This window comes from Stenella coeruleoalba (assembly GCF_951394435.1).
Source record: "Stenella coeruleoalba genome assembly, chromosome: 8".
NCBI lineage: Eukaryota > Metazoa > Chordata > Mammalia > Artiodactyla > Delphinidae > Stenella > Stenella coeruleoalba.
The window spans coordinates 100005245-100028974 of record NC_137154.1 but is presented as its reverse complement, the minus strand read 5'-3'; the positions used below and the strand labels follow the sequence as shown (position 1 = coordinate 100028974).

Below are 23730 nucleotides of genomic sequence, written 5' to 3'. Positions count from 1 at the left end.
TTTTCAAAATATACACGACCAGGTTCACCCCAGGATGAGTCAATAGATCTGCTTTTTCGTTTTGTATTTATAATGTGTTCAGTGTAATTTTATTAACAGAAGGAAAATGAAGCTGAACCTGAAGGAACTGCAGAACTTCAAGCAAATGCTTCTTCAAAACGAGTTTTTCTTTAAAAAAAAAAAAAGGAATTAAAATTAGAAAGATTCCTTTACATAAAAAAAATACTGCTTCAAGAACATTTAAGATATCGAGGTTCTTTTTTTTTTTAATTACTAAACCTGTTTCTTAAAGGGATATGTTTGACTTTCCAGGTGGTACAATTAAGTCAGCTTTTTCAGAAGTCAAAATATACTACTAAAGAATACAGTTCAAAATCTAAGCCAAGAATCAACTGTACTCCAGTAACAATTTCTAAAAAATCTAATGCTATTTTTTAGGATGATTCTTTAATATCAGTTGATAGGGAAAGGCTTATCTTACAAGTAAAAGTCTGGATGGCAAAATCATGGGGAAAATTATAGTTATTATAAACCCAGAGATTATACACGAACATTCAGGGTATCAGTTAATCTCTCTCCCTCCTGACTTATTGGACCAGAAGTTTTGATTTGGTTCCGAAAAACTTTTTACAGTCCTATGAGTTGCTTAAAATAATGCTATTTTTAGCTTGCTTTATAGGAGTTGTCATTCATGTGGAGCTTTTAGTCTTTCCGGAAGTGTCTACTTACCTTTTATATTATTGATCGAAAGAAACATGTCTTCATCTCACCTGGAGCAGACCAGAGTAACAGTACGTTTTCTTCTTGAAGATGTTCTCCCCCGAACCCACCTTTCCAAGTATGCTGTATAGCTGTATTATCAAGATTTCTTCTCAATGCACTCTGATTCCACTGTTTCATGTTGTTTGGTTGGGTGTTTGTTTTAATTAGTCATTTATTTCTTGGAATTTTCACTTCGATAGATTCAAGTAACTTTTCCAGAAAAGCTGAATGGAAAGCAAACAATGCCTTTATTTTGTCCTTGATAGCATAGCTAGGTTTAGAGTTCTAAGAACGAAATTGGGACCCACCCATCCCATATACAGACAAGCACACATAAAAGCATACTTTCAAGGCACTACAATTTTATCTTCTATTACTCAGAGTTGTTCTTGAGAAGTCTAATAGCAATGTGAGTCAGTCTCTTGGAGGTAACCTATTTTCCTGGTGTTTCTCCATAGAGATCCCATCTGGTTTTTTGGTTTTTTTCTTCCTTTCATTGCTTTTCACTTGGCAATGAAAAGCATCTATATGAAAAGTCCAATTTTCATCGTTTAAGTCCCGAAAATGTCCTGATTTTATTGTCTCCATGCTTCTGTTCTCATTTTCTGAAACAAATGTCAGATCTGATTCTAGGATACCTCCACGATTCTTAACTTTTTCCATGTCTTAATCTTTTTGCTCTTTGTTCTGAGAAATTTCCTCAATTTTACATTGTAGTTCTCTAATTTAGCATCCTCGGCATCACTTCTATAAGCCATCTCATTTTATTTCCACAACTGTTTTAACTTCCAAGAACCTTCCTATTCTGTCCCCTTTTCACAATCTGTTCTTACTTCATGGATGCAATAGTTTACCAAGTTTCTATGAAAGTAGTTATTAGAATTTGTTAACTTTTATTTCTAGAATTACTTAAATTTCCTCCAGGTCCAGGTGGGACCTTAGAAAAGCTCCTGAAATGATGCTGCTGTTAACCCATGGTTAAGAACTACTTATCTAAACGATCAAATGGTTACTCTTTGTCCCACAGGTCTGAAGGTACAACATTTAAACTTGAAATCAGAGAATGAGTCCAAGGATGGAAGCCTGAACACATGGCATAATCTCTTTTCCTACTCAAAGATTCTCTGAATTCCAATGTTTTATCCAACTTTGAGACCTATGGAAAATAATAGTTATTTGAACACGTAATTCTTAAGAATTTGATCATTTCTCAGTCTCCTACACAGTATCGTTAGGTCCAAGAGGACAGCAGTCATCTTTTTGGTTCACCCTTGAATCCCCAGTGCCTTGCAGAGCCTGACAGAGAAAGCGCTCAAACGACTGTTACGTACTTAAGTCATCTGTTCCCCTCACTTGATCCTTTACTGGTTCTATGGACTCGCTTTAGGTTTATCCAAAATATTTCACTGAATGTACAGCTCTCATTGTTAAAAAGACCAAACTTACACTGACCTGGAGTCAGCTTCCTTATAGCTTCTGTGGGTTGAATGATAGCACAGGAGGAATGTTAGGGTGGGGGCAAAGAAGGGGGTTGGTGAGATGACTGCTGAACAGCCTTCCATCACTACTGAAGAACCAGTAACATCTACCAGAGCAACCTCCACACAGGTAACCACGGAGCACAGAAGCTGAACAAATGTACTACTTCTATAATCAGAAAGTAAGTGGATGGAAAATGAACAGTGAACAACTACAGTTGCCCTTTTATTCCCACAGAAGTTATCCTTTAAGGTGGTTCACAAACCCCTAACCATTAGTTGCCCTCTTCTGGGTTTATTCCAGTTTGTCACAATTTCTCTTAAATTTTCTCTTGGCCCCTTACCAAGTGCAGAGCAATGAACAAGTGAGTGCATGAATTTGTCCATTTAAAAGTTTCCAACAGACTTAACATACTCAGGTCTAGAAAGCATTTACTTTGTACAGTTACTATAATGGACAACTCAGCTCTAGATAGGATAAAAGGGTCATGTTTTCAACACACATACCTGTCCAAGCTGTGATGTCTGCCCCTGAAGAGAGATTTGTGAACATGATTCCTTAGATCCTCCTGGCTGTATGATTGAAACTCAAGCTCTCACTTTCGTCTGTAGTGATGTGCCCTCCCTTATTTTCAGTTACTATTAGTCTGCCTTAAACTGCCATTCTGAACTTGGCAAAAACAGAGCCTACTCTCCCTTTGATCCCAATTTCCTAATCGCTGCCCTGACTGCCCATATGCTAGTGAAAAGAGAAGTTTACACTGCTTTTGTGTACATCTCATGAAATTAGGAATACCTACAACAATAGACATTTGGTAATCTAGCCTTTGTACAGGCCTGGCCTCTCAGTTACACTAATAAAACTTTACAGATTCCTCACATCCAGTGACTTACAGCATTTTCTATAGCCAGGCACAGTGCTGGATAATATCACTTGCCTTCCTCTACTCAACTTCCCTCACCCTTCTAAGACCAGCTTAGCTGACACAAATACAAATTTCAGGCAGCAAAGATGCGGCCATTTTAATCTCATTTTAAAAACTACAACAACTAATCTTAAGTAAGGCAGTCGCTGATCAGTTGCAAGCTGATGAAATCCTGAGGTCTTCTTCAACCAACCCCTCGGCAACCTGGAAGTAGTTCTCTGCAATACTACTGTCAAATGACCAGGGGGATACTGAAAATAAATCTTAAACTGTCTTTTACAATTTTTTGTTCATGAGCTGGAAACACCTACTTCCAAAATACCCACTATTTTAACACCTCTATATTCAAATTTGGTTCACATCTGCTGGCAACGATTTTTAAATCCTTACTTTGTCCTGTACATAGTAAAGGTTTCTGTTAACCAAATGTCTAATCTCTTCCCTAATGAGAATGTTCAATTCTTGAAGTCTAGAAGGCCCTCTCTTCCTTCATGAGTACACAGGACGGATGCACATATAGACTTTAAAACAACTCAATCCCAAATTCTTTCACAAGATGTTAACATGATTATAATCACATAACCCAAGCTTCTTCAAGGAACATTTTTCAGAACTAATCTTCCAAATTATCCAAGACAAGTCCTGGGTTCCATGCATATGTTTCTTGAAGTGACTTGTAAATTTCAACCATTACACATTTGTGGGAAACAAGCTCACGTTTGTGATGTCTTAAAACTGTACAAGTGCTTTGACGCCTGCCCCTCCCCTCACATTTAGTCTCTTTAAAATGACAGGAAAACACCAACCAATCACAGGTTTAATGGGTTTAATAAGTTTACCCCTTCAGTTCCTATTTGCAGCACCCAATATTCCTTTGAAATACCAGACAGACCCAGCAGTGACCAACAATAAAGTTCAGACCTCCAGAGTTTAAAAGTTCAGGTTCTCTGAGCATTCTGTGTTGCAGTGGCACTTGTCCAAAATTGGTACCTCCCTATAGCTGGGGGAGCTTTAAATGTACCAGTGAAAAAAGCTTTTTCCCCTTCAAGGGGAAGAAAGAAAACCACTCCTCAAAACCCAGCAGATCTGGCTGTGAGGTCTTTCCTCCTGTCCCATCTCTTCAGGCTTGTTTTTTTTTGCAGTGGAGCAAGAGACCAAATCTAGCCTGAGTTATAAGAAACAAGACAGTGATGGCTGTAACGGGAGTGACCAGGAGCAGCAGAGTCTCCTTTACTTCCCACGTCCAATAAGTGTGCTTCACAGAAAAACCAAAACAACAGGTCCACAAAATACAACAACTAGAATTACAAAAATCCATTCATCCAAGGGTGGTGGAAGGCAGGAAGGGGAGGTGGGAGGATAAATGGCACAGGGAGAAAAAGTATTCAAATCAGTCCAGGCACGGGGGCTGGCAAATGCTAGAAAAGAGCTGCAGAAAAACCTGTGGTCCTTTCAGACTCACCGGTGTTTAAAATCCATACTGGTGTCAGGACGATTCTGCCTTACGTGCACCAGACAAAAATCCCGATTCCTCAGAGAGAAGGTAATATGCACAGGGCCCTTGGCAGAGTGGGTCCTGCCTTCCCTGGTCGGGGAGGTGAATAAGAAAAAGAGCTGACGCGGCATCCTTCCAATCCCACCCATCCCCTCTGGGTGGCAGGCGACTCAGTGGCCCTCAGCAGCCTTCAGTTTGGCAGGAGATGGGTGTGGTGAGGGGAACTTCTCTGCAGAAGTTGAACTACTCAGGGCAGACTGCAGGTAGACCGTCTTGTGGAAGAGTCTGTTGCTTAAGAAAACCACCAAGGAGAACAGGCGCAATTGGAAAAGGCTAAAAGGCAAAAGAGACCCAACCTGTTAGACACCCCCAGTTGAGCAAAATTGTTTTAATTATTTGACAACTTACTTGACTACTTTCAATTTAAAATGATACAGGGGAAAACAAGACACCAGAAATTTGACCAAGCATGTACAGAGGTTAGACACACAGATTAAACAGGCAGCAACTAAAGAATGCACTGGGTCCTGTCAGAAGTGCAGTAGTATCACCATTTGCAGTATCGGGGCTTAGAGGAAATAAAGTTCTATTTTAGATTAATTCTGATTCAAGAAGTACCTTTCTAGGGTACAAACTTCAAGCTGTGTCTGAAGATATCATATGCTATGTGTATTTCATTTTCAGGAGAGCTTCAAGAGAAAGTTAGTTACGTTAAGATACACACTTAGCATTTACTGGATAGCAAGAACATGCAAGAACCCAAAGCAGATTGGAAATTTCTAATAAGTATATCCTCACTGACTTAACCAAAACTGATCAAAAGATTGGGCTTTTCTCTGAAGTGATAAAACTTTCAGAGTGCTAGTGTTACTAAAGATTCATTTTAAAATACTTTGTTTTACTGTCATTATCAATAAACTCCTGTAGCCAGAGCACATGGCCCACTATTTTTATAAAGTTGGCCATTCTTACAAAATGAGCTCAACTACAGGTATAAGTGCCTTATTCGGTGAACTGTTACATTTTAAGAATATGTATAATAGCAGCAATTTCTGAAACACATATGTGCACATATGCATGGGGAAAATTTTGGGATACATCCCAGAAGTGTTTCTCTTGTTGAACTGTATATTAATAGTTTCCTGCAAAGTAAGGTTATTTTTAAAAAACCTTAACAAAAATGTCTCATTCACATGATTGCAGTGTTATGGCCCCAACACTTTAGACCAAAAAAACTTAATACATTTTAGCTAATACTGGCTAATACTTACTATGCTTTGCCAGGGGTCTTTGCTTCATTGGCGCTGATAATGAATAAAGGAAAGAGGATAGAGAATAGGCAGCCACTGTTTAAAAAAAAAAAAAAGAAAGAATTAGTCACCTTCAAAACAGCCATGACTTTGAAGATATTAGAAGCCCAAAGTTCTTTGCCTCCAGTGCTAAATATCATGGCTTGATGGACCCTTAATGTATCAAACACATCTTTAAAAAAAAAAAAAAAAGGATTTTTCTAAGCGCTGGCTATGTTTAACATTGTTCAAGGAAGCAAAACAGAAGAAAGAATATGGCATATATGATCATGCAGACTATATTTTAATGCTGAGAATTCCCTGGCAGTCCAGTGGTTAGGACTCTGCACTTCCACTGCTGGGGGCACGGGTTCAATCCCTGGTTGGGGAACTAAGCATGCCGCAAAACGGGGCAAAAAAAAAAAAAAAAGCTAACTGACAAATGTCTATGACTATCTGTCAGGGAGAAAAAATCCTACAGACCTCCTGATGGCCAAATAAGAATGCAGAATGCCTAGCACAGAACCAGGCATACAGAAGGTGCTCCCTACACTGAGTATTTTTACCAGTCCCCTTCAAGTCCCTATAGTCAAATTACCTGACAATGTAGGAGGACTGCATTGCTGTGAGGAAAGCCAAGGGCAGACCGAATCCAAAGTAGTAAGGCCAATTCCTTTCTATGTTTGACAATCGCTGGTGCATTTCAATTCCTAAAACAAGGAGCCAATACAATTAGGCTGCATATTTCCTTTTAGTCAAATGACTAAATATGGTAGACAATTTATTTGAGGTTTGAGTTGTAGGTACAGACCTGCCATTTAGAATACAACTAAAGCATATAAATTAGAATTGTCCAAATCTGATAAAGCTTCTATGCGAAGGTTTTACAAATGAACAATCACAATTTCAAAACTGGCAGGCTAAGTGAATTCTGAATTACAACACCAGAATCCTTTGTAAGTATTAGTCTTGAACAAAGCAAGAATCAAAAAAAGGCAGCTATCCTCTAGGAATCAATTAACCCCTTTCAACCAACCACACCCAAATATGCCAAGGACTTTCAAAATATCCCCCAAAATAATCTGTATGCACCAACGTCAAATTAATTTCTCTAATTCAAAATAACTCGTGCTCATTTATGCCATCTTATGGCTGTCAGAGCTACGTGACATTAAGCTCCATAAGGATGATGCTACACTGCTACATTCCCCAGCAACAAAGTTAAGGGTTAACCCCCCCAAGCCAAATCTAAGTCCCCTCTTGCCAAAAAGGCTGCTTCATTACAAAGACGATTTGCCAAGGGCCTAAGTATTGAAGAATTTAAGAAGTCTACTTAGCAGCACCATTTCCAAATTGGGCCTCCAAGTTCTGAGTTTCTTTAGACAGGCTTACCTTTATTGAACCAACGATATTCGAAGCAGTATAGTGAGTAGAGAAGAGACATATGCAGGAGACTAACCAGCTGACCAACAAGATGGATGGGAAAGAGACTCACAAACATCCCCTGAAGAACAAGTATGGAAAATCTTAATTCCAAAGCTTCAGAGACCTGACACTGTTCACCTGCCACTCTGAGTCATCACTCTCTACCCAGATAGCCTGATAGTTGCTTCTCAAGTTTCTAAATAGCAGGAGAGTGAAGAATGCTCAGGGTGGCAGGGAGGAGCAGGCAAATTCATGTTTCTTTACCATTTTATGATTTTAAGTCTCTAGTTGTTTCTGTGAAAAAATGATTTACAAATCATTGCCTCCCATAAACGTATCTGCTGGGTATAAATGTGACACCCTGTCTTTGTGAAGCTCCCTCTAGTGAATCTTCTTTTCTTAATCTGCTCCATGTGCCCAGAAGGCCAGTCTCACCTGGAGGAGGAAAAGAGCCTGCAGCAAAAGGTTGAAGAGCATGTCAGCAATTATTTTGCTGACACTAGGGAATGGGTGAGGCTTCCTCCCTGATACCTCGAAGGCCAGGTCAGCTATATCCTGTAAGAGAGAAAGGAGCTCAGCAAAACATGAATTAAGTGGCCTCAATACCCAGCCCCAAAGCTAAGGCCACTGATCTGCCATGAGACCTGCCAGGGGAGAAAAGCCCCTGGACATCTGGCCATGAGATGCTCTGGTGACCTGAGAGGATAACTCCATTTTACAAGAGCACAGAGATCACCCACTGGCTGCTTGACCAAGAAAAGTTAAGGCGGTGAAATCGCTCCCTACATGGCCACTAACTTCGCAGGCTGAAACCTGCCACCTGGCGATCCATTATGCCATAAAACCCACACTCCATTCTGCCCTGGACCTACCTGAAACCAAATTGCATTCACAACTTTGCTAAGCACAAACAGGGGGAGCACCCAAAGAGCACTGAAAATTGACGTGAGGAAAAACTCGAGCCACGACCAAACATCCCCATGTAGTGACGGGTCACCTAAGAAGGGCGGAAAGCCTTGTTAGTTTAACTGGAGAAATGGAAAACCAGAAGACCAAATATGCAACCCCTACTCCACACACGTACATCTTTGCTTCCTGCCAGCACATCACTGCACCTATTTCAGAGAGTCTTATTCTTCATAGACACACCAAATTCTGGCCACAACTCCAATTCAGAGTAGCCACGGAGATGTGCTGCTTACCTTGAGACGAACCTGCTTACCGGGTGGTGACTGATATGTCAGTGACCAGCAGTACACTGTATGCAGGAAACCACCCTGGTTCAAATCCCAGCTATGCCACTTACTAACGGTTTAACCTTGGTAACCAATTTCCATTTCCTCATCTATAAAATGCTATCTGTAACAATACCCAAAGGGTTGTTGAGAGATTTGAGTTAAAAACATCTAAAGCTGCAGGTACAGAGGAAGTATTCAATAGAGGGAGACACAGGGAAACACCTCCCACCCCGGCAATGGACATACTTACCAATAATTTGGGCCGTTACTGACTGAAGCACGGGAATAAACACTCGATAAAACAAAAGGAGACTGAACTAAAGAAGAGAGGAAATAAGGTAAACATTAAAAGCCCTTCTTTAAAACAGGAGTTCCAAGCTTCAGTGTAATTATTTTCCAGATGGAAGTGTCTTTTACAAATTAGGAGCCCTGACGTGGTACCAAAATTGGACTCAGTTCTATTTCCCAATTCTCCAGCTGAGGAGTACAAACCTGACACTGCCTACGAAAACAGTAAAACTTCTGGGGGACTAGAAGAACATTTCAATTAGTAGTCACACCAAACTACAGGCATATACTAAGTACACAGTCATATTTTATTAATTAAAGCTAACACCTAAAAACATCTGTGAAATGTTTAGATTAACAAGTTGAATTATACTGAATTTCAAGTCCAAGAAAATACTTAACTATTTGTTCTTCAAAGTACTCAAATTTCACTTAAGCCTGTGTTGGTTCTCAGTCAGCTGTAGGCAACCTTCTGGTATGAGTTTCAATAGTAATCAATTCGAGGACATTGCTATGACCAGACAAAGGGAGAAGCTTGCCCATATCCATCTCTTTCCCCTCTGAGCCCTCATAGTTGCTCTTAACCAAAATGTCCATACAATGTCACAAGAAATTGTTACCTATTAACATTAAAACTTGTAAGTCATTTAAGAAAAAAGTGTATATTCAGGGCTATCTATTCCTGACATTTACATACAAGTTTTCTCTGAGTGGGAATAAAATGAGTGAAGGTGCACAGAATCCTGAGTCGTGGCCTTAAGCACGTATCAGCAGGCGAAAGCTACCTGTCTCAGTTTCAAGAAGACAGTTGAGAACCATGAACACCAAAATAATCTGAATAAAGATGCTTATAAGGCACCTGGAATTTGACGAAAAAGTACTTACCCAGAATACTCCACCATTCCAAGCGCAGCACTGAAAAATTCTACTAACAATACGTGGTTCACTGGAAAAGACCACATGTATTTAGCTTAAAAGGCATACAGGCTATTTCCATAGTATCATTCAGTAGCTCTCCTTTTTACATCTTCTGCTGACATTTTATTTTTCCAGCACCTACTGTTATCCCAATGTTCTCTCCTAATGTCAATAAGAAAAGGCTAAAAATATTTCAAGAGAAGCAGTTTTTCTTAAAAAAACCAAACACACAAAAAACTATATTTTCTAAATTCCAAGACTGGAGACTAGAAGAGGATGTCTGAGCTTCTTCTATCAAAATCCACACAGGCACTCCTAGAAGTATCCACCAATCCAAGTAATTTTTTTATGGCTCTCTATTCACCATCCTGATTTCTTTTAAACACCACGACATTTTGAACGAGGATTACTGCTAGACACCAGTTTAATTCAATGTGAGGGGAGTGGGGGGAAATCACCTGTAACTTTTTTTTGGAGAGAAAGCACAAAAGACAAATAATGGGGTATTGAAACTCCAAGTCACTATGTAGTGTCTGAATTCTATACTAAGTTTAATCACTTCCTAAAGTGCCCACAGAAGGGAATTCAGATGTTTTCTGACATCAGCCTCCACTCCTTACCTCTCTTGCTTCCTCTCTATACTCTGGGCTCTCCTCTGAGCCAGGACACTGCTTGCCCTTCTTCGACGCTGCTCCTCTCTCTTTTGCTGAATTCGAGCATCTAGCTTTGAGATGGTACAAATTCCCCAGATGGAGTCTTTGATTCCCTATACACAAGAGTATTACTTTTAAAGAGGGAAGATTTTGGATCAGAAGACTTTCCAAAGTTACATACAGGAAAGTGATGAAATAACAGTGGAAATCATGGTACTTAGTTTGCTACAAAGCTTAGCGGACCCTTGATACTTTTGTATTTTGAAATAATTCCCAATTTACAGAAGAGCTACAAGAACAGAGAACTCCCTAATACCCTTTCTCAGGATTCACCAGCTATTTTGCCACACTGTTATTTATTCTTGTTTATATATATATGTATGTATATATGTGTGTATATATATATATATATGTATATATACATTTTTTAGATCATTTGAGTAGGTTGCTGTGTCATGCCTCTTTACTTTTAATTGTTCAGTGTATATTTCCTAAGAATAATATTGTTCTTAGGAAATATATAGATATAGTTATCTATTAAAGAAATTAAATATTGAAACAGTTTAATCTACAGTCCATATTCCAATTTCCCCATTTGTCTCAGTAATGCCCTCTATAGCATTTTTACCCCTCAAGTATCAGACATCAGTTCAGAATCACATGTTGCATTTAGCTCTCATATCTCTTCAGTCTCCTTTAATCAGAAACAGCTCCTTAGTGTGTCTTCCTTTATGAAGTATACAGGTCAGTTATTTTACGGGATGCCCTCAATTTAGGTCTGTGTCCTCATGATTAGGTCCCAGGTTACATATTTTTGGCAGGAATATCACATAAGTGATGGTGTGCCCTTCCAGATATTACATCCAGAGGCATGTGATGTCTGTCTCACCTTGCTGGTGATGTCAATTTTACATATTCAGTCAAGGTGTTATCCAGCTCCATTGTATGGTTGCAAATTTTTGTCCTTGCAACTAATAAGTAATCTGTGGGCAGACATTTCTGAGACCAGGCAAATATCCTGCTCATCAAGTCCTCTCCCCTAGATTTAGCATCAATTAACAATTCTTGCCCAAACCAATCTTGAATAACATGGTTGCAAAATAGTGGTTTTCTACTCCCTCTAACACTTACCGATACTATAAAGCCAAGTTATTGCCCTCCTCTATACTCTTCCAATATCAATCTAATGTCTACAAGTACGATCTACATCCTGTACTAAACTAGCAATACTAGGGTAGATTAAACACTGGTCTCAAGAAAGAACCAGGGCTGGACCAAGGCTAATGGAAGACACAAAGAAATAATCACTGTAAAAGTGTGCAAAGGGGTAGGATAAGAGCATGCCACATAAGACAGAAACAACATTGTAGTGTAGCTGGAGAAGAATGGCTTTAAACAGTGTATGCTGAGGAAGAGGGCTGTTAAGCCTATAAGTCACTGACGGGGGCACTTGCCAATGACTGGAAGAGCCCCAATGGCAGAAAGATTACTGTTATTACTACAAACATCAGAACTGCCTATTATCCAGTTCAAAGGACTGCACTCATTTATCCACCCACTCCCATATTGAGCATCTTCAATGAGCTAGACAACATATGGAAATGCTCAGGAAACTTATAACTCAGCAGGAAAAGTACACAAGTAAACCAAAAGAAAAAAATAAAGAAATAAAAATGTATAGTTTAGTAAGTACCACAACAGATTTATGTCCAAAGTAGAGTGGGAAGGACTAGGGTATTCAACTTCATCAAGAAGCAGAAAAAAGGGGACTTCCCTGGTGGTCCAGTGGTTAAGACTCCACACTTCCAATGCAGGGGGTGCGGGTTCGATCCCTGGTCAGGGAACTAAGGTCCCACATGCCACGCAGCCAGAAAAAGAAAAAAGAAAAAAAAAAAAGCAGCAGCAGAAAAAGGCATTCTGGAAGCCATGGCCAACCTGGATTTAAGAATGGCATTTTCACCTATTGTTATGAGCAAAACAAATTTTAGAGAAAACTGTCAGGATACAGAGAAATGGACAAGTTTATGAAGTACCTGCCGATAGGAGCATAAATTGGCAGCATGCACCTACCTGGTCTTTTATCTATGAGTAATGTTTAATCTTATTTTGCTTTTTAACTTCTAAATCTTCTACAAACAGTTTAAAATTAAGATAGTTAAGTTCAAATGGCTTAGGGCCTAGTATGTGCTAGGATGATGACAGCATCCCCACTTCTGAGATACTTACAGTCTAGTGGGGCAGAGAGACACACAAAGTTCACGTTGTACAACTGATCCAGGGTTGAAATTTTATCACACAAAAGGACATAAGGTATTAAAAGAAGATCACATGAATTCTCTTTGGCCCTTCTAAAATATTCCTTCAATTCCCCCCTCTTTGATTCAAAGATAATAAACTTTTAAACACTTCCACTCCCCGTCAGAACTGGCCTCTCTCCTGCTCCCGGGAATAGAGCTACAGGGGCTACAACTAGGGCATTAGACCTCAGACAGCCACTATAATGGAATGTTATGCTACTGGTCATGTGGGTGACTACATCCTGAACAGATCTCTATGGGACGTTTTTCCAGAGCATCATCATCTCCGCCTTGTAGAATGGGAGAATAAGACAGGTCCTATAATGTAGATCCGGACAAAGTAGTTCAGGTAATAGCACTGTACCAATGTTCACTGCTTGGTCTTCAACAACATACCGTGGTTACATACGATGTTAACATTAGGAGAACCTGGTGAAGGATATAGGGGAGTTCTCTGTACAGCCCTGCAACTCTAAAAGTATTCCAAAATCGAGTTTAGGGAATTCCCTGGCGGTGCAGTGGTTAGGACTCCACGCTCTCACTGCCAAGGGCCGGGTTCAATCCCTGGTCGGGGAACTAGATCTCATAAGCCATGTGGCATGGCCAAAATTATATATATATTGATAAATAAAGTTTATCAAAAAAAAAAAAGAGGGTCTGGGGCCAAGCTGAACAGGGTTTCAATACTACAGACACTCACTAGACAGTTCTCCCAAGCTTCTGTGAGATGCAGGATAATACCTCTCCCTCGAGTAGTGTGGATTAGAATGAAAACTTGTAGGTGAAGAACCCAACAAACATAATAAAAATTTCAAAAATACCTAAAGGATTTTCTAGTCAGTTCCTGCAGCAAAAGGGTCAAAAGATGACTTGACGTACTCACTCTGGCAAGGTCCTGCAGAAAGGTTTTGACACTGTCAGCCATCTCTTCACCGCCCAAACTATCAACTACACAAAGGAGAGAGAAGTGTCCCCAAATGTCTCATCATGAAGCACCTGGAAACAGACGGAGCATAAGCGGGGAAAAATATTTATCTTCAAGTTACTCACGCACATTTCTACATGCTGGCGTTTTCCACATACTTCTCTAATAGGAGTGCAGCAGATTCTAGCACTTAGGTAGATACTAGCACTGTTAACTAAGTGAAGTTACACCTGTAACTACTGAAAAACCTGAAATCAATAAATTTTTAAATCACTTACCACCCTTTCACTTTTACATGGACTAGGAATCCCTTCTCTGGGCCTTGATGTCCCTAACTATCCCTCCTACACGTCCCAAGTACTTTTGAGATTTGAGATCATGAGATGGGTGATAATTACACTACAATATCCTCCTAAGCAATATCTGTGCTTGATGTTACTTGAATACAAATACAGGAGCAAAAGGAAAGTTCTAACAAAAATTACTAAATATGCACTTCATACACAGGGCCCTCCAGCACACAGATAAGTTCAAAGTATGATGTGAAATTTCCCACCAAGACCCCCAAATATGCCTTCCCTGTTTTCCAACTTTAAATGTATACATATATGTACAATTTCAACAAGCATGCAGGAAACAATGAATTTTAAACTAGGCCAAAACAAGGTTAAGTCCACGTGTATAAACATTCTTTAACACACTACAGCTTTCCCATTTTATTTATTTCTTAGGTGAATGAGAAATCTAGCTTCATAAAATAATAACTCGAAAGTTCACGTGTATAAGTATTTTTAAAATACTACGCTCCCATGTAATGTCTAAGATGAATGCAAAACCCATTTTCAAAAATTTAATTTAGGACTTGGGATTCTAAAATTCTCAAACCTGACTAAACCAATCTAGGGTATTCTTAATTTAAGAGATAGACCATAATGACAATTTCACAGGCAGCTTCTATACACCTCGAATTTCAAAACATAAGCACACTTTCCCTAATGACCACTTCACCAAACTGTACCTTATTGACCCAACTGGACTACTGCCACCCAGAACAGGAAGAGCAGGGAATACAGCAGAGGGAAGGCAACTTGCACAACACTGTATGTACCATCTTCTCCTTGGGTCAAATCCTACCCAGATGCACTCACTTCAGGTAGAGAAGTTTCTAGGGTAAGAAACTTTTGTTAATGCTCCCACTTAAAAACAAACAAAAAACACCTGAGTGATAGGATACTCAGTGACAGGTGAATAGTTAATGCTCAATGATGATATATAAGACACTAGTTTCTAAAGATTATCATGGATTCACTTTTAACCATCTACTTCCTCATCTATGAATTAAGAGTATTAAAATTTTTCATAGGTTTTGAGTACAAAGTGCAGTAACATGAAAATAAAAACTTAACTTCTACATAAACATAATCCCACTACAGAATGAGCTAATGTGGGAGTTTAAGGAAGCCGATTAGTTAGTCTGGGTTTCTCACAAGGTGCTGACACAGCTGGAAGCATGTGGGTCCTAATCCAAGGAGAGGAGCTGTGTTACCTGAACCATGGCCATTAACAACTGGCTTCTGCAAGTACCAAGTGGCAGGTTACCTACTGATCAACAGTGGCCTGTGAAGGACAAGTCACTTCAATTTTATATGCAGATCCTATTTGAATTATCCGGAATATCCAGAAATATTATCCGGTTTGACAAAAAGCTCAGGCAGGGAGAAAAGCAACCTGCCACGATTTGAGACCAGAGACTGTATAACACGGAGGAAACCCTCCAACTGTGGTGGACGTAAGTGAGATGCATCTGGTTCACAGCATTTCACAGACGGAGGAACTGAACCTCCAAAGTTAAATGGCTTGCCCAAGATTACAGCACGTGAAAGGCTACAGCGAACTTCAAAACCCCGGTGTCTGAACCCTCAGTCGGGGCTTTTTACTCAAGTTTTGCGATGAGGATTTTTGTTTAACCCGAGCATCCCATGGACAAAATGTCTCGTAAGCCTGTAAATACAACTGGCCATTAAATTCCTAAACAGTCATGAGAACTTATTAAGCATCTACTGCGGCACGGTCCTGTACTTTCTAAGTCACTAAACCCAGAAACCCAAGTCCGGAAGACAGGAGGCTGTCACATCCCACTCCAGTTTCACTAAAGGTAAGCATCCTCACATCCCACCGGGCTCCCCGGATGCTCAGAGCCCACAGGTCCCTTCGGACCCGTTTCCCCCCCAGCTCCTTGGCAAACCCGACTGGAAGCTGGTCTCCCTCCGCCACCACAGCCGTGCACGAGGCGCGGGGCACGCTCACATCCCGTCACGCGCGGAGCTAAAGACAGCCGCGCCGCACCTGGGCAGAGGCTCGCCGGCTACCGCGGGCTGCGTCCCGCGCCCCGGCCCTGCCCCGCCGCCGCAGCACCTTCCCGCCAGGCGTCCCCGCGCGCAGCCCCCACCCGCACCTCCCAACCCCGCGCTCGGGCCCTACTGCCCTCACACGCCCTCGCCGCCCTAGCCACCGGGGCCCCTGCCGCGCGCGCAGGCTGCGCGGCGCCAGGGCCTGGTTCGGCAGAACTGCACCTACCCGGCAGCTTTGCCCCCGCGGCTCCGGCTCCGGACCCTGGCCCACCGCTGGCCCGCTCGGCTCCTCCACGCCCCTCCGCACCCCTTCGCGCCCGGCCACCCACTCGCGCCAGGGCGCTCCCAGGGCCGGGGCCGCTGCGCCCACACTGGGCATGCCCGGGCCGCACAGGGCCGCTGGGAAGTCGGGCGGGCGCAGAGTCCAGCCGCCCGGGCGGAGGGGGCGGGGCCGCGGCGGCGGAGGGGGCGGGGCCGCGTGGTGACTGAGCCTGGGAAATGCAGTCCGTCCTCTGGGCCCACCCGCGCCGCTTCCGGGCTTGCCGTCCTTCCTGATCCCATATCGTGTTCTTTGCTCTCTCCCATTTACTTCTGCAGGTTTGCTTGTCTTTCTATTATGAAGCCTAACAACAGAACAATAAAATGCAGAAGTATCTTGGTCTCTTTGGTTGGAGACTTCAGTAACCAAAGGGTACTAAGCAATGATGGGTTTAAATCAAGTCATAAAATAAGAATAGGTCAAGCTGCCATGCAATTCGGCTGCATTAGGCGTGTTCTCTGACAGCAAAGTGTTGGCTGAGATTAAAGCGATCAAGTAAATAGAAATGAAACTGTTTTCATCTCTGTCCCCAGCAGTCCGTCTCTACCCCAGGGACGGCAATTTCTTGGCATCGAACCATCAAGCCTGACCTATAACTTTTTCTCCCCTATTCCCAGCCTCTTATATCTCTCATTCCCCATTTTTTCCTCTTTTCTCCACTTCCTATTTTCCTTCACCTCTAGGTGTGCTTAGAGCTGCTCTGCTCAGGCCACCTATAAAATCAGATTTTTACAACTGGAAGCCCTTTAGTATAACCTTACATAGTGTGAGCCCAGGTATCAACTGACTTACTCAAGGTCAGTGGCAGAACAACTACCCAGACCTCCTGACTCTCCTCTAGTTAGTTCAGTGGGCTGGGAGGGTGGGGTCGTTGACCTCTTCTACCCTGCCCAACTTCCAGCCCCATTCCAGAACAGACGAGTCCCCTACTCTGAGCCTGTGGAAACTACCTTCTCTTTCAGGAAGAGGGTCATGAAGTCGAAACTAACACTATGGGAGAAGAGAACTAAGCATTCAGAGTAGCAGAAGCCCTGAAATAAAAGGTCCAAACTGAGATTTATATATGTAAACTCCTTTGGAGAGGGGACCTCTTTCTTATTTATTTTAGCCTTGGCAATAATCTCATTTTCACTGAGACCAGATCTATGAATACCCACTGGTTTCCTTTTCTTATAAATCTATTGCTTGATTTACTCCACGATTAAAATCATCACAAAGAGGAGACATTCCTAAACTTCCTTTTTGCCCCATATGAGTAAATATCTTCGACTATTTATTATAAGGAACTACATAGAAAAGATTTTTATTTCTTTTGGAATTTTGATTAAAATAAGCAGTTTGCTGAGGCTTAGATATCTTATTATAAAGAGACTAAGTGGTTTAATGATAAACTGATTATTGTAATTATTAATTACAACAGCAGCAATTCCTCCAAACTCTATCGTTTCTCAAAAGTGTGAATTTAGGGGACTTCCCTGGTGGTCCAGTGGTTAAGAATCTGCCTTCCAGTGCAGGGTACATAGGCTCAGTCCCTGTTCAGGGAACTAAGATCTCACATGCCACAGGGCAACGAACCCTGCCACAACTAGAAAGCCTGCGCATGGCAACCCAATGCAGACAAAAATAAATAAATAAATATATTTTAAAGTGTGGATTGAGGAAGAATTTATTTTCTAACTTGCTTGATGGAAGGACATCTTACAAATCCCAACATGTATAATACAGTCCAGGTTTTTAAAACAATAATAATTATACATTGCATTTTTAAAGAGCTCTTGCATACTTATTAAAGATTAGATGCCATCTGTGAAACAACTAGGAGGGGCATTATTTTCCTAATTTTACAAGTGAGGAAGCTGTGTGGCAGAGCATGAAACTCAGAAAACTTGATCTCCAGTCTAGCTATGAGCCTCAGTTTCTATAGCACAAGGCTGCTAAATGGGACCTATATGAAGGTCCCTTCTTACTCTATGGTTCTTTGATTTAGTGAATTGGTGACAATACCAGATCCAGAGGCCAGATATCCTAGTTTCTAGCCTTAGAATCTTCCAGGGGAGAGAGATGCTGTGGTTTATTAAGTATCTACCATGTACCAGGGCTTTCCTATTTATTATTTCACAACAACCATCTAAGTGTTGTAACTGATCAAAAAAAATCCAACCAGGTTTGGCGGATTCCCAGAACCATGCCTTTTTCTTTACCATACCTGCCTTCCGTTATGGATCACAAGGCCACCCAGATAAATTTAGGCTTTGTATTATCACCACTAAAGAAGCACTCCTCAAATTTTAATGTGAAAAACAATCACCTGGAAATCTTGCTAGGTTCAGATTCTCATTCAGTCCATCTGGGGTGAGGACCAAGGCTCTGCATTTCTAACAAGCTCCCCAGCAATGTACATAAGCATTCGCCTAGTGCCTGTTCTCTACCTACCTTGGCTAGACGTTTGGAATACTTAATGCCCTCAACTTGCTTCTCTTCAGTGGGAAAACAGACAAGGTAATGCAATGTGATAAAAATGAAGTCTTGAGGAACAATGAGGAATTAGCAAAGAGAAGAAAGGGTGGGAAGGGAATTCTACTCAGAGGAAAAAACACAAGCAAAGCTACCCGGCATATTTAGAGCACTGTTATTTGTTCATTATGGCCAGAATAGAATAGGAGGAGAAATGGCAAGAGATAAACTTCCAATTTACTGAGTGCCCTCTATTTGCCAGACCCTTTTCATATAATAGGATTTAGTGGTAAGCAAGACAGACAAGATGTCTGCTTTAATGGAGTTTACATTCAAGTAAATAGAATAGAATAAATAAGGTAATAGTGATAAGTGATTTTTAAAAACAAGCATGAAAATGTCATAGAGAACGGCTGGCAGGGCAGCTGCCATTGGCTATTTGAAGGGAAGGAGCTGACTTGAATGTGTTGAGATTTGAATACAGAGAAGAAGCCAGCCTTGTAAAGGTCTGGGGTTAGCAGAGGGAACCAAGTACATAGCCCTAAGGCAAAAACGTGCTGGTATGTGGCAGGAACAGAAATAAGGACAGTATGGCTGCACATATGATGAAGTCATAGTTGCCTGCCTCTCCTTCACCTCCAACATCCAATCAGTTACCAAGTAGTTTTGATTCTACCCCCTAAAAAATGTGTTCAAATCCACGCCCTCGATTCCATCTCGACTGCCACCATCACCTTTCACCTAAATTATTGGAAAAGTCTTCCTGCTTCCAATCAGCTACCTCTAATCCATTCCCTACACAGCAGCCAGATAGAGCTTTAGGAAATGGAAATCTGATTCTTCTTCTTTCTGCCTAAGAGCCTTCAGTGGCTCCCATTCCCAACAGAATAAAGTCTAAACTCTTTATCATGATTTATAAGGGCTGTGGGTGTCTGGGTCTGCATACCTCTTTCACCACATGCCTCTCTGTACTCTTTCAGTCATCATTCCTAAAATACACCAACTTCCTCTTCCTTCTGAGTCTTCTTATGACATTCCCTCTACCTTTCTCCATCCTCTCCACGCACACACCTTTCCCCTGGCGAGTCCTCCTCATCCAGCATGTCGGCTGTGAAACCTGCCCCAACTACCTCCCTGCTCCTCCTTTGAGCTCCTGGAACACCCTGAACTTCTCTTATCAAAGTATTCACCCTGCTAAATTGTAATCACTTATTTAATTATCTGTCTCCCCCATTAGACTAGGGGAAGACCATCACATTCTTCTGTTTTATATCCCCATGCCTAGCACAGGGTCTAGCATTGGAATAGGGACTCAAAAATTTGTGAAAGAATAAGTGAATAAATTAATGGAAGTTGAGATAGGCAGTTAAGTGATAGCTTTAAGTCATCACATAAAGTTTGGACACTATCTTGGTGTCAGCAAGGACCTACTGAGAGACTTCAAGGCAAATGATACGATTATATTCGTATGTACAAAAGACTGCTCTCGTAGCAAGGAGACACATGGATATCAGGTGAATGAGATTGGCAGTAGTGAATGTAGAGGCTAGAGGCTGGTTGTTTCCATTATTCAAGGGAGAAATGATGAAAACCTGAATCTGCAGAAAACAGTTTAGAGAGATGGCAAGAAGGAAGAAACTTAAGGACCTGGTGATTGGGTGAGGTGGTAGAGAGAAAAAGGGCTCAAGACTGCACTTATATTCCTAGGTTGCCTAACTTGATGGATAGAAATGTCATTCCCTGAAACTGGAACTATATGAGAAGTAGAAATTATGGAGGAAGATAAATTATGTTTTAGATATGTTGAGTTCCAGGTACCCGCCATATGTACAACTGGAGACATTTTAGGAGGCAATTGGATCTGGACTCAGGAAAGAGATCAGTGCATGCATATGAGGAAACTACTCAAGTCTGAGGAAAAGTCACCTGAAAGGCTTAGAGGAAATAATCCCTGAACCTCACAAAGAACTAGGAATACTTCGTGTTGCCACCAGCCACAGTGGGAAAACCGATGATAATTAAAGGACGTAGGGTATAATAATGCCTGGAAAAATATTGCCTCAGTAGTGGGAAAAACTAGTTCCTACTAAAGGCTGCTCTGACAAAGCAGCCTACCTTTTTTGTCCTCCATGACAATGTTTAAATGCTATCCTCATCCTTGAAAGTACTAAAGTGTTTCATGGAAGGTAACTACATCCCAGGAAAAAAAAGCTCAAGAATATGTATATTAATCCAAAAATAGCCAACTCCCAGCAAGGAAATATTCATAGTGTTTGACATTCAAATAAAAAATGACCAGGCGTGCAAAGATGCAGGAAAATATGATAATAAGAGTAACTGCTCAATAGAAACGTCCATGAATGACACAAAGGATGGAGTGAGTCAATAAAGGCATAAAAACCTATTGTAACTGTTACCTGTTCAACAAGGTAAAGAAAAAAATTGAGTAAGTTGACGCAAGAAGATAACAAAGAGGTCCAGATCAAACTTCTAGAGGTTTAAAATACAATGTCTGAGATGAAAAATTTTTGAAGAAATAATGGCTGAAAAGTGTCCAAATCTGATAAAAACTATAAACCCACAGATAAGACCTAAATCAGAAGAAACATGAAAAAAAAAGTACAGCAAGACACATCATAATCAAATCGCTTAGGGGGAATTCCCTAGCAGTGCAGCGGATAGGACTCCGCACTTCCACTGCAGGGGGCACAGGTTCGATCCCTGGTCACGGAACTAATATCCCGCAAGCTGCGTGATGCGGTCTAAAAAAATTTTTTTTAATAAAAATTGCTTAAAACCAGTCAGAGACGAAAAAGAAACATTATGTTTGGAGAATCAAAAATAAGAAAGACAGTAAACTTCTCATCAGAAATAAAGCCATATGAGAATGTAGCAGCAACTTTAATTTTTTGTTTTTTGGCCTCCGGGCATGTGGGATCTTAGTTCCCCGACCAGGGATGGAACCCAGGCCTATGGCAGTGAAAGCTCAGAGTCCTAACCACTGGATCCCACAAGAAATATTAATGGAAGTTTTTCAGGAAAAAGGAATATCACAGCAGATAGAAACCCATGTTCACGCAAAAGAATGAAGAGATCTAAGAAAGGTAAATATGTGCGTATAAAAGAGTTTTTTCTTATTTCCTAGATCTCTGAAAAACAATGGGATGTTAAGAGCAAAAATAATAATATATTGGAGGTTTATAGCATATGTAGAAGTAAAACGAATGACAACAATAGCATAAAGTCCAGGAAAAGAGTAATGAAAGAATACTGTTTTAAGGTTCTTATCATATACACAAATATAATATTACTTGTAGGTTGAACTGTAATCAGTTAACGATGTAAGCTATAAACCCTAAAACAACCAGTAAAATAACAAATCGAAGAGCTATAGTTAATAAGCCAAAAAGGGAAATAAGATAGAATCATAAAATATAGTTAATCCAAAAAAAAAAAAAGAGAAAGAGAAAAAGGGGAGAGAGACAGATGGGACAAATAGAAAACAACAAGATATTAGATTTAAGTTCTGTCATATCACTAATCACATTAAATGTAAAAGGCCTAAACACCTCAATTAAATGCATACATTTAATGAGAAAATGCATTGTAAATTGTACATCAGTAATATTTTGCTAGCTGCCTCTTTTGCCATTTCTGGAAGCAGGTATTCTAGGAGTCTTGGCCACATGGTCTGTAGATAGATAGTTAGAAGGAGCCCAAATTCAGTTGGCAAAGATCCCCTGCACAAATAAACCAGTGAAAATATATTTTAGCAACTGAAAGACATTATGAATAATACATTATAATGTCCTATAAGGCAGTGATTTGCAAATAAAATAGTAGAAGCCTTACTTTATTCACTTGAACTAAAATATTCAAATAAATTATTGATCATCATAACTGCTATTCATTGAGGGCTTCCTACGTACGTGGCAGAAACTGGGCTTGTATATACGTACATTACTTAACGTAAACCTCAGCCAACTCTATATAAGTGTTGTTATCAATCGTTTCTCTCCCAGCTAACAGATAAGGAACTGAGATTTACAGAGGTTAAGTCATTGCCCAAGGACAGGCAGATAATAAGTGGCAGAACCAGTCCAAACACAGATCCATGTTACTCCAAAGTTTATACACTTAACCATTGTTCTATGCTGTCTCCTGAAATTGAAGAGGAGACTTCTGGTTCAAGATGGTCACTGATACCAAATAATTTATCAAACATCTGCCTTAGACCCAGTCCTGACACAGATGCTAAGATACACAGGTGTATATATACTGCCTTAGACCCAGTACACACTTTTTTTTGGATATCAGTTATAGCTGAATGAGTTCATTGAACTTAGTTTATGTGTCATCATCGGTCTGGGCATGGCCTTGCTTGTTTTGTCTGTTTGTTTTGTAATTGAAGTATAGTTGATTTATAATGCTGTGTTAGTTTCAGGTGTACAGCAAAATGATTCAGTTATATGTATACATACTTTTTCAGATTCTTTCCTTTATAGGTTATTACAAAATATTGAGTATAGTTTCCTGTGCTATATAGTAGGTCCTTGTTGCTTACCTATTTTATATATAGTAGTGTGTATATGTTAATCCCAAACTCCCGATTTATCTCTCCTCCACCTTTCGCCTTTAGTAACCATAAGTTTGTTTTCTATGTCTGTGGGTCTATTTCTGTTTTGTACATAAGTTCCTTTGTATCATTTTTTTTAGAGTCCACGTTTAAGCGATATCATATATTTGTTTTCATTTATATGTTCCCCTTTATCACAAATAAAGGTGGTCAGGGTGATTCTCCCCTTCTTTTCTCTGTCCTGTCCTACATAAATGTTCCAAACTGTTTGCTATGTATCATTCTCTTTGTATTTGTTCTTATAAAATGTGAATTGTTTTATTGTATGTACATAAT

At 40.5% G+C, this 23730-nt stretch overlaps 1 protein-coding gene across 4 annotated transcripts; it reads right to left on the bottom strand.

Moving 5' to 3' along the window:
* Positions 1 to 3977: 3977 nt before the first annotated feature.
* EI24 (EI24 autophagy associated transmembrane protein) lies at positions 3978 to 16468 on the bottom strand. Of its 4 annotated transcripts, XM_079929129.1 has the most exons (12): positions 16272 to 16468; positions 14713 to 14859; positions 13653 to 13765; positions 10440 to 10585; positions 9787 to 9847; positions 8864 to 8930; positions 8248 to 8372; positions 7811 to 7930; positions 7343 to 7454; positions 6549 to 6660; positions 5933 to 6007; positions 3978 to 4994 (listed from the first exon to the last, which is right to left on the bottom strand). In XM_079929129.1, exons 3-12 carry the CDS (start codon positions 13692 to 13694, stop codon positions 4832 to 4834), a joined length of 1023 nt encoding a protein of 340 aa, XP_079785255.1. In that variant the 5' UTR covers positions 13695 to 13765; positions 14713 to 14859; positions 16272 to 16468; the 3' UTR covers positions 3978 to 4831. The 4 variants fall into 4 exon arrangements, with proteins under 4 accessions (XP_079785255.1, XP_079785257.1, XP_079785256.1 ...); XM_079929131.1 differs by lacking the exon at positions 14713 to 14859; XM_079929130.1 differs by lacking the exon at positions 16272 to 16468 and having other exon boundaries at positions 14713 to 16000.
* Positions 16469 to 23730: the final 7262 nt, after the last annotated feature.

Bases quoted from the DNA above. Each gene is read 5' to 3' on its own strand.
- EI24 (XM_079929129.1), bottom strand. From the start codon at position 13,694: ATGGCTGACAGTGTCAAAACCTTTCTGCAGGACCTTGCCAGA. The intron at 8,373-8,863 runs GTAAGTATGTCC...CGCCCTTCTTAG, and splicing joins AGTAACGGCCCAAATTATTG to GTGACCCGTCACTACATGGG. The intron at 7,455-7,810 runs GTGAGACTGGCC...CTTGTTCTTCAG, and splicing joins AGGCTCTTTTCCTCCTCCAG to GGGATGTTTGTGAGTCTCTT.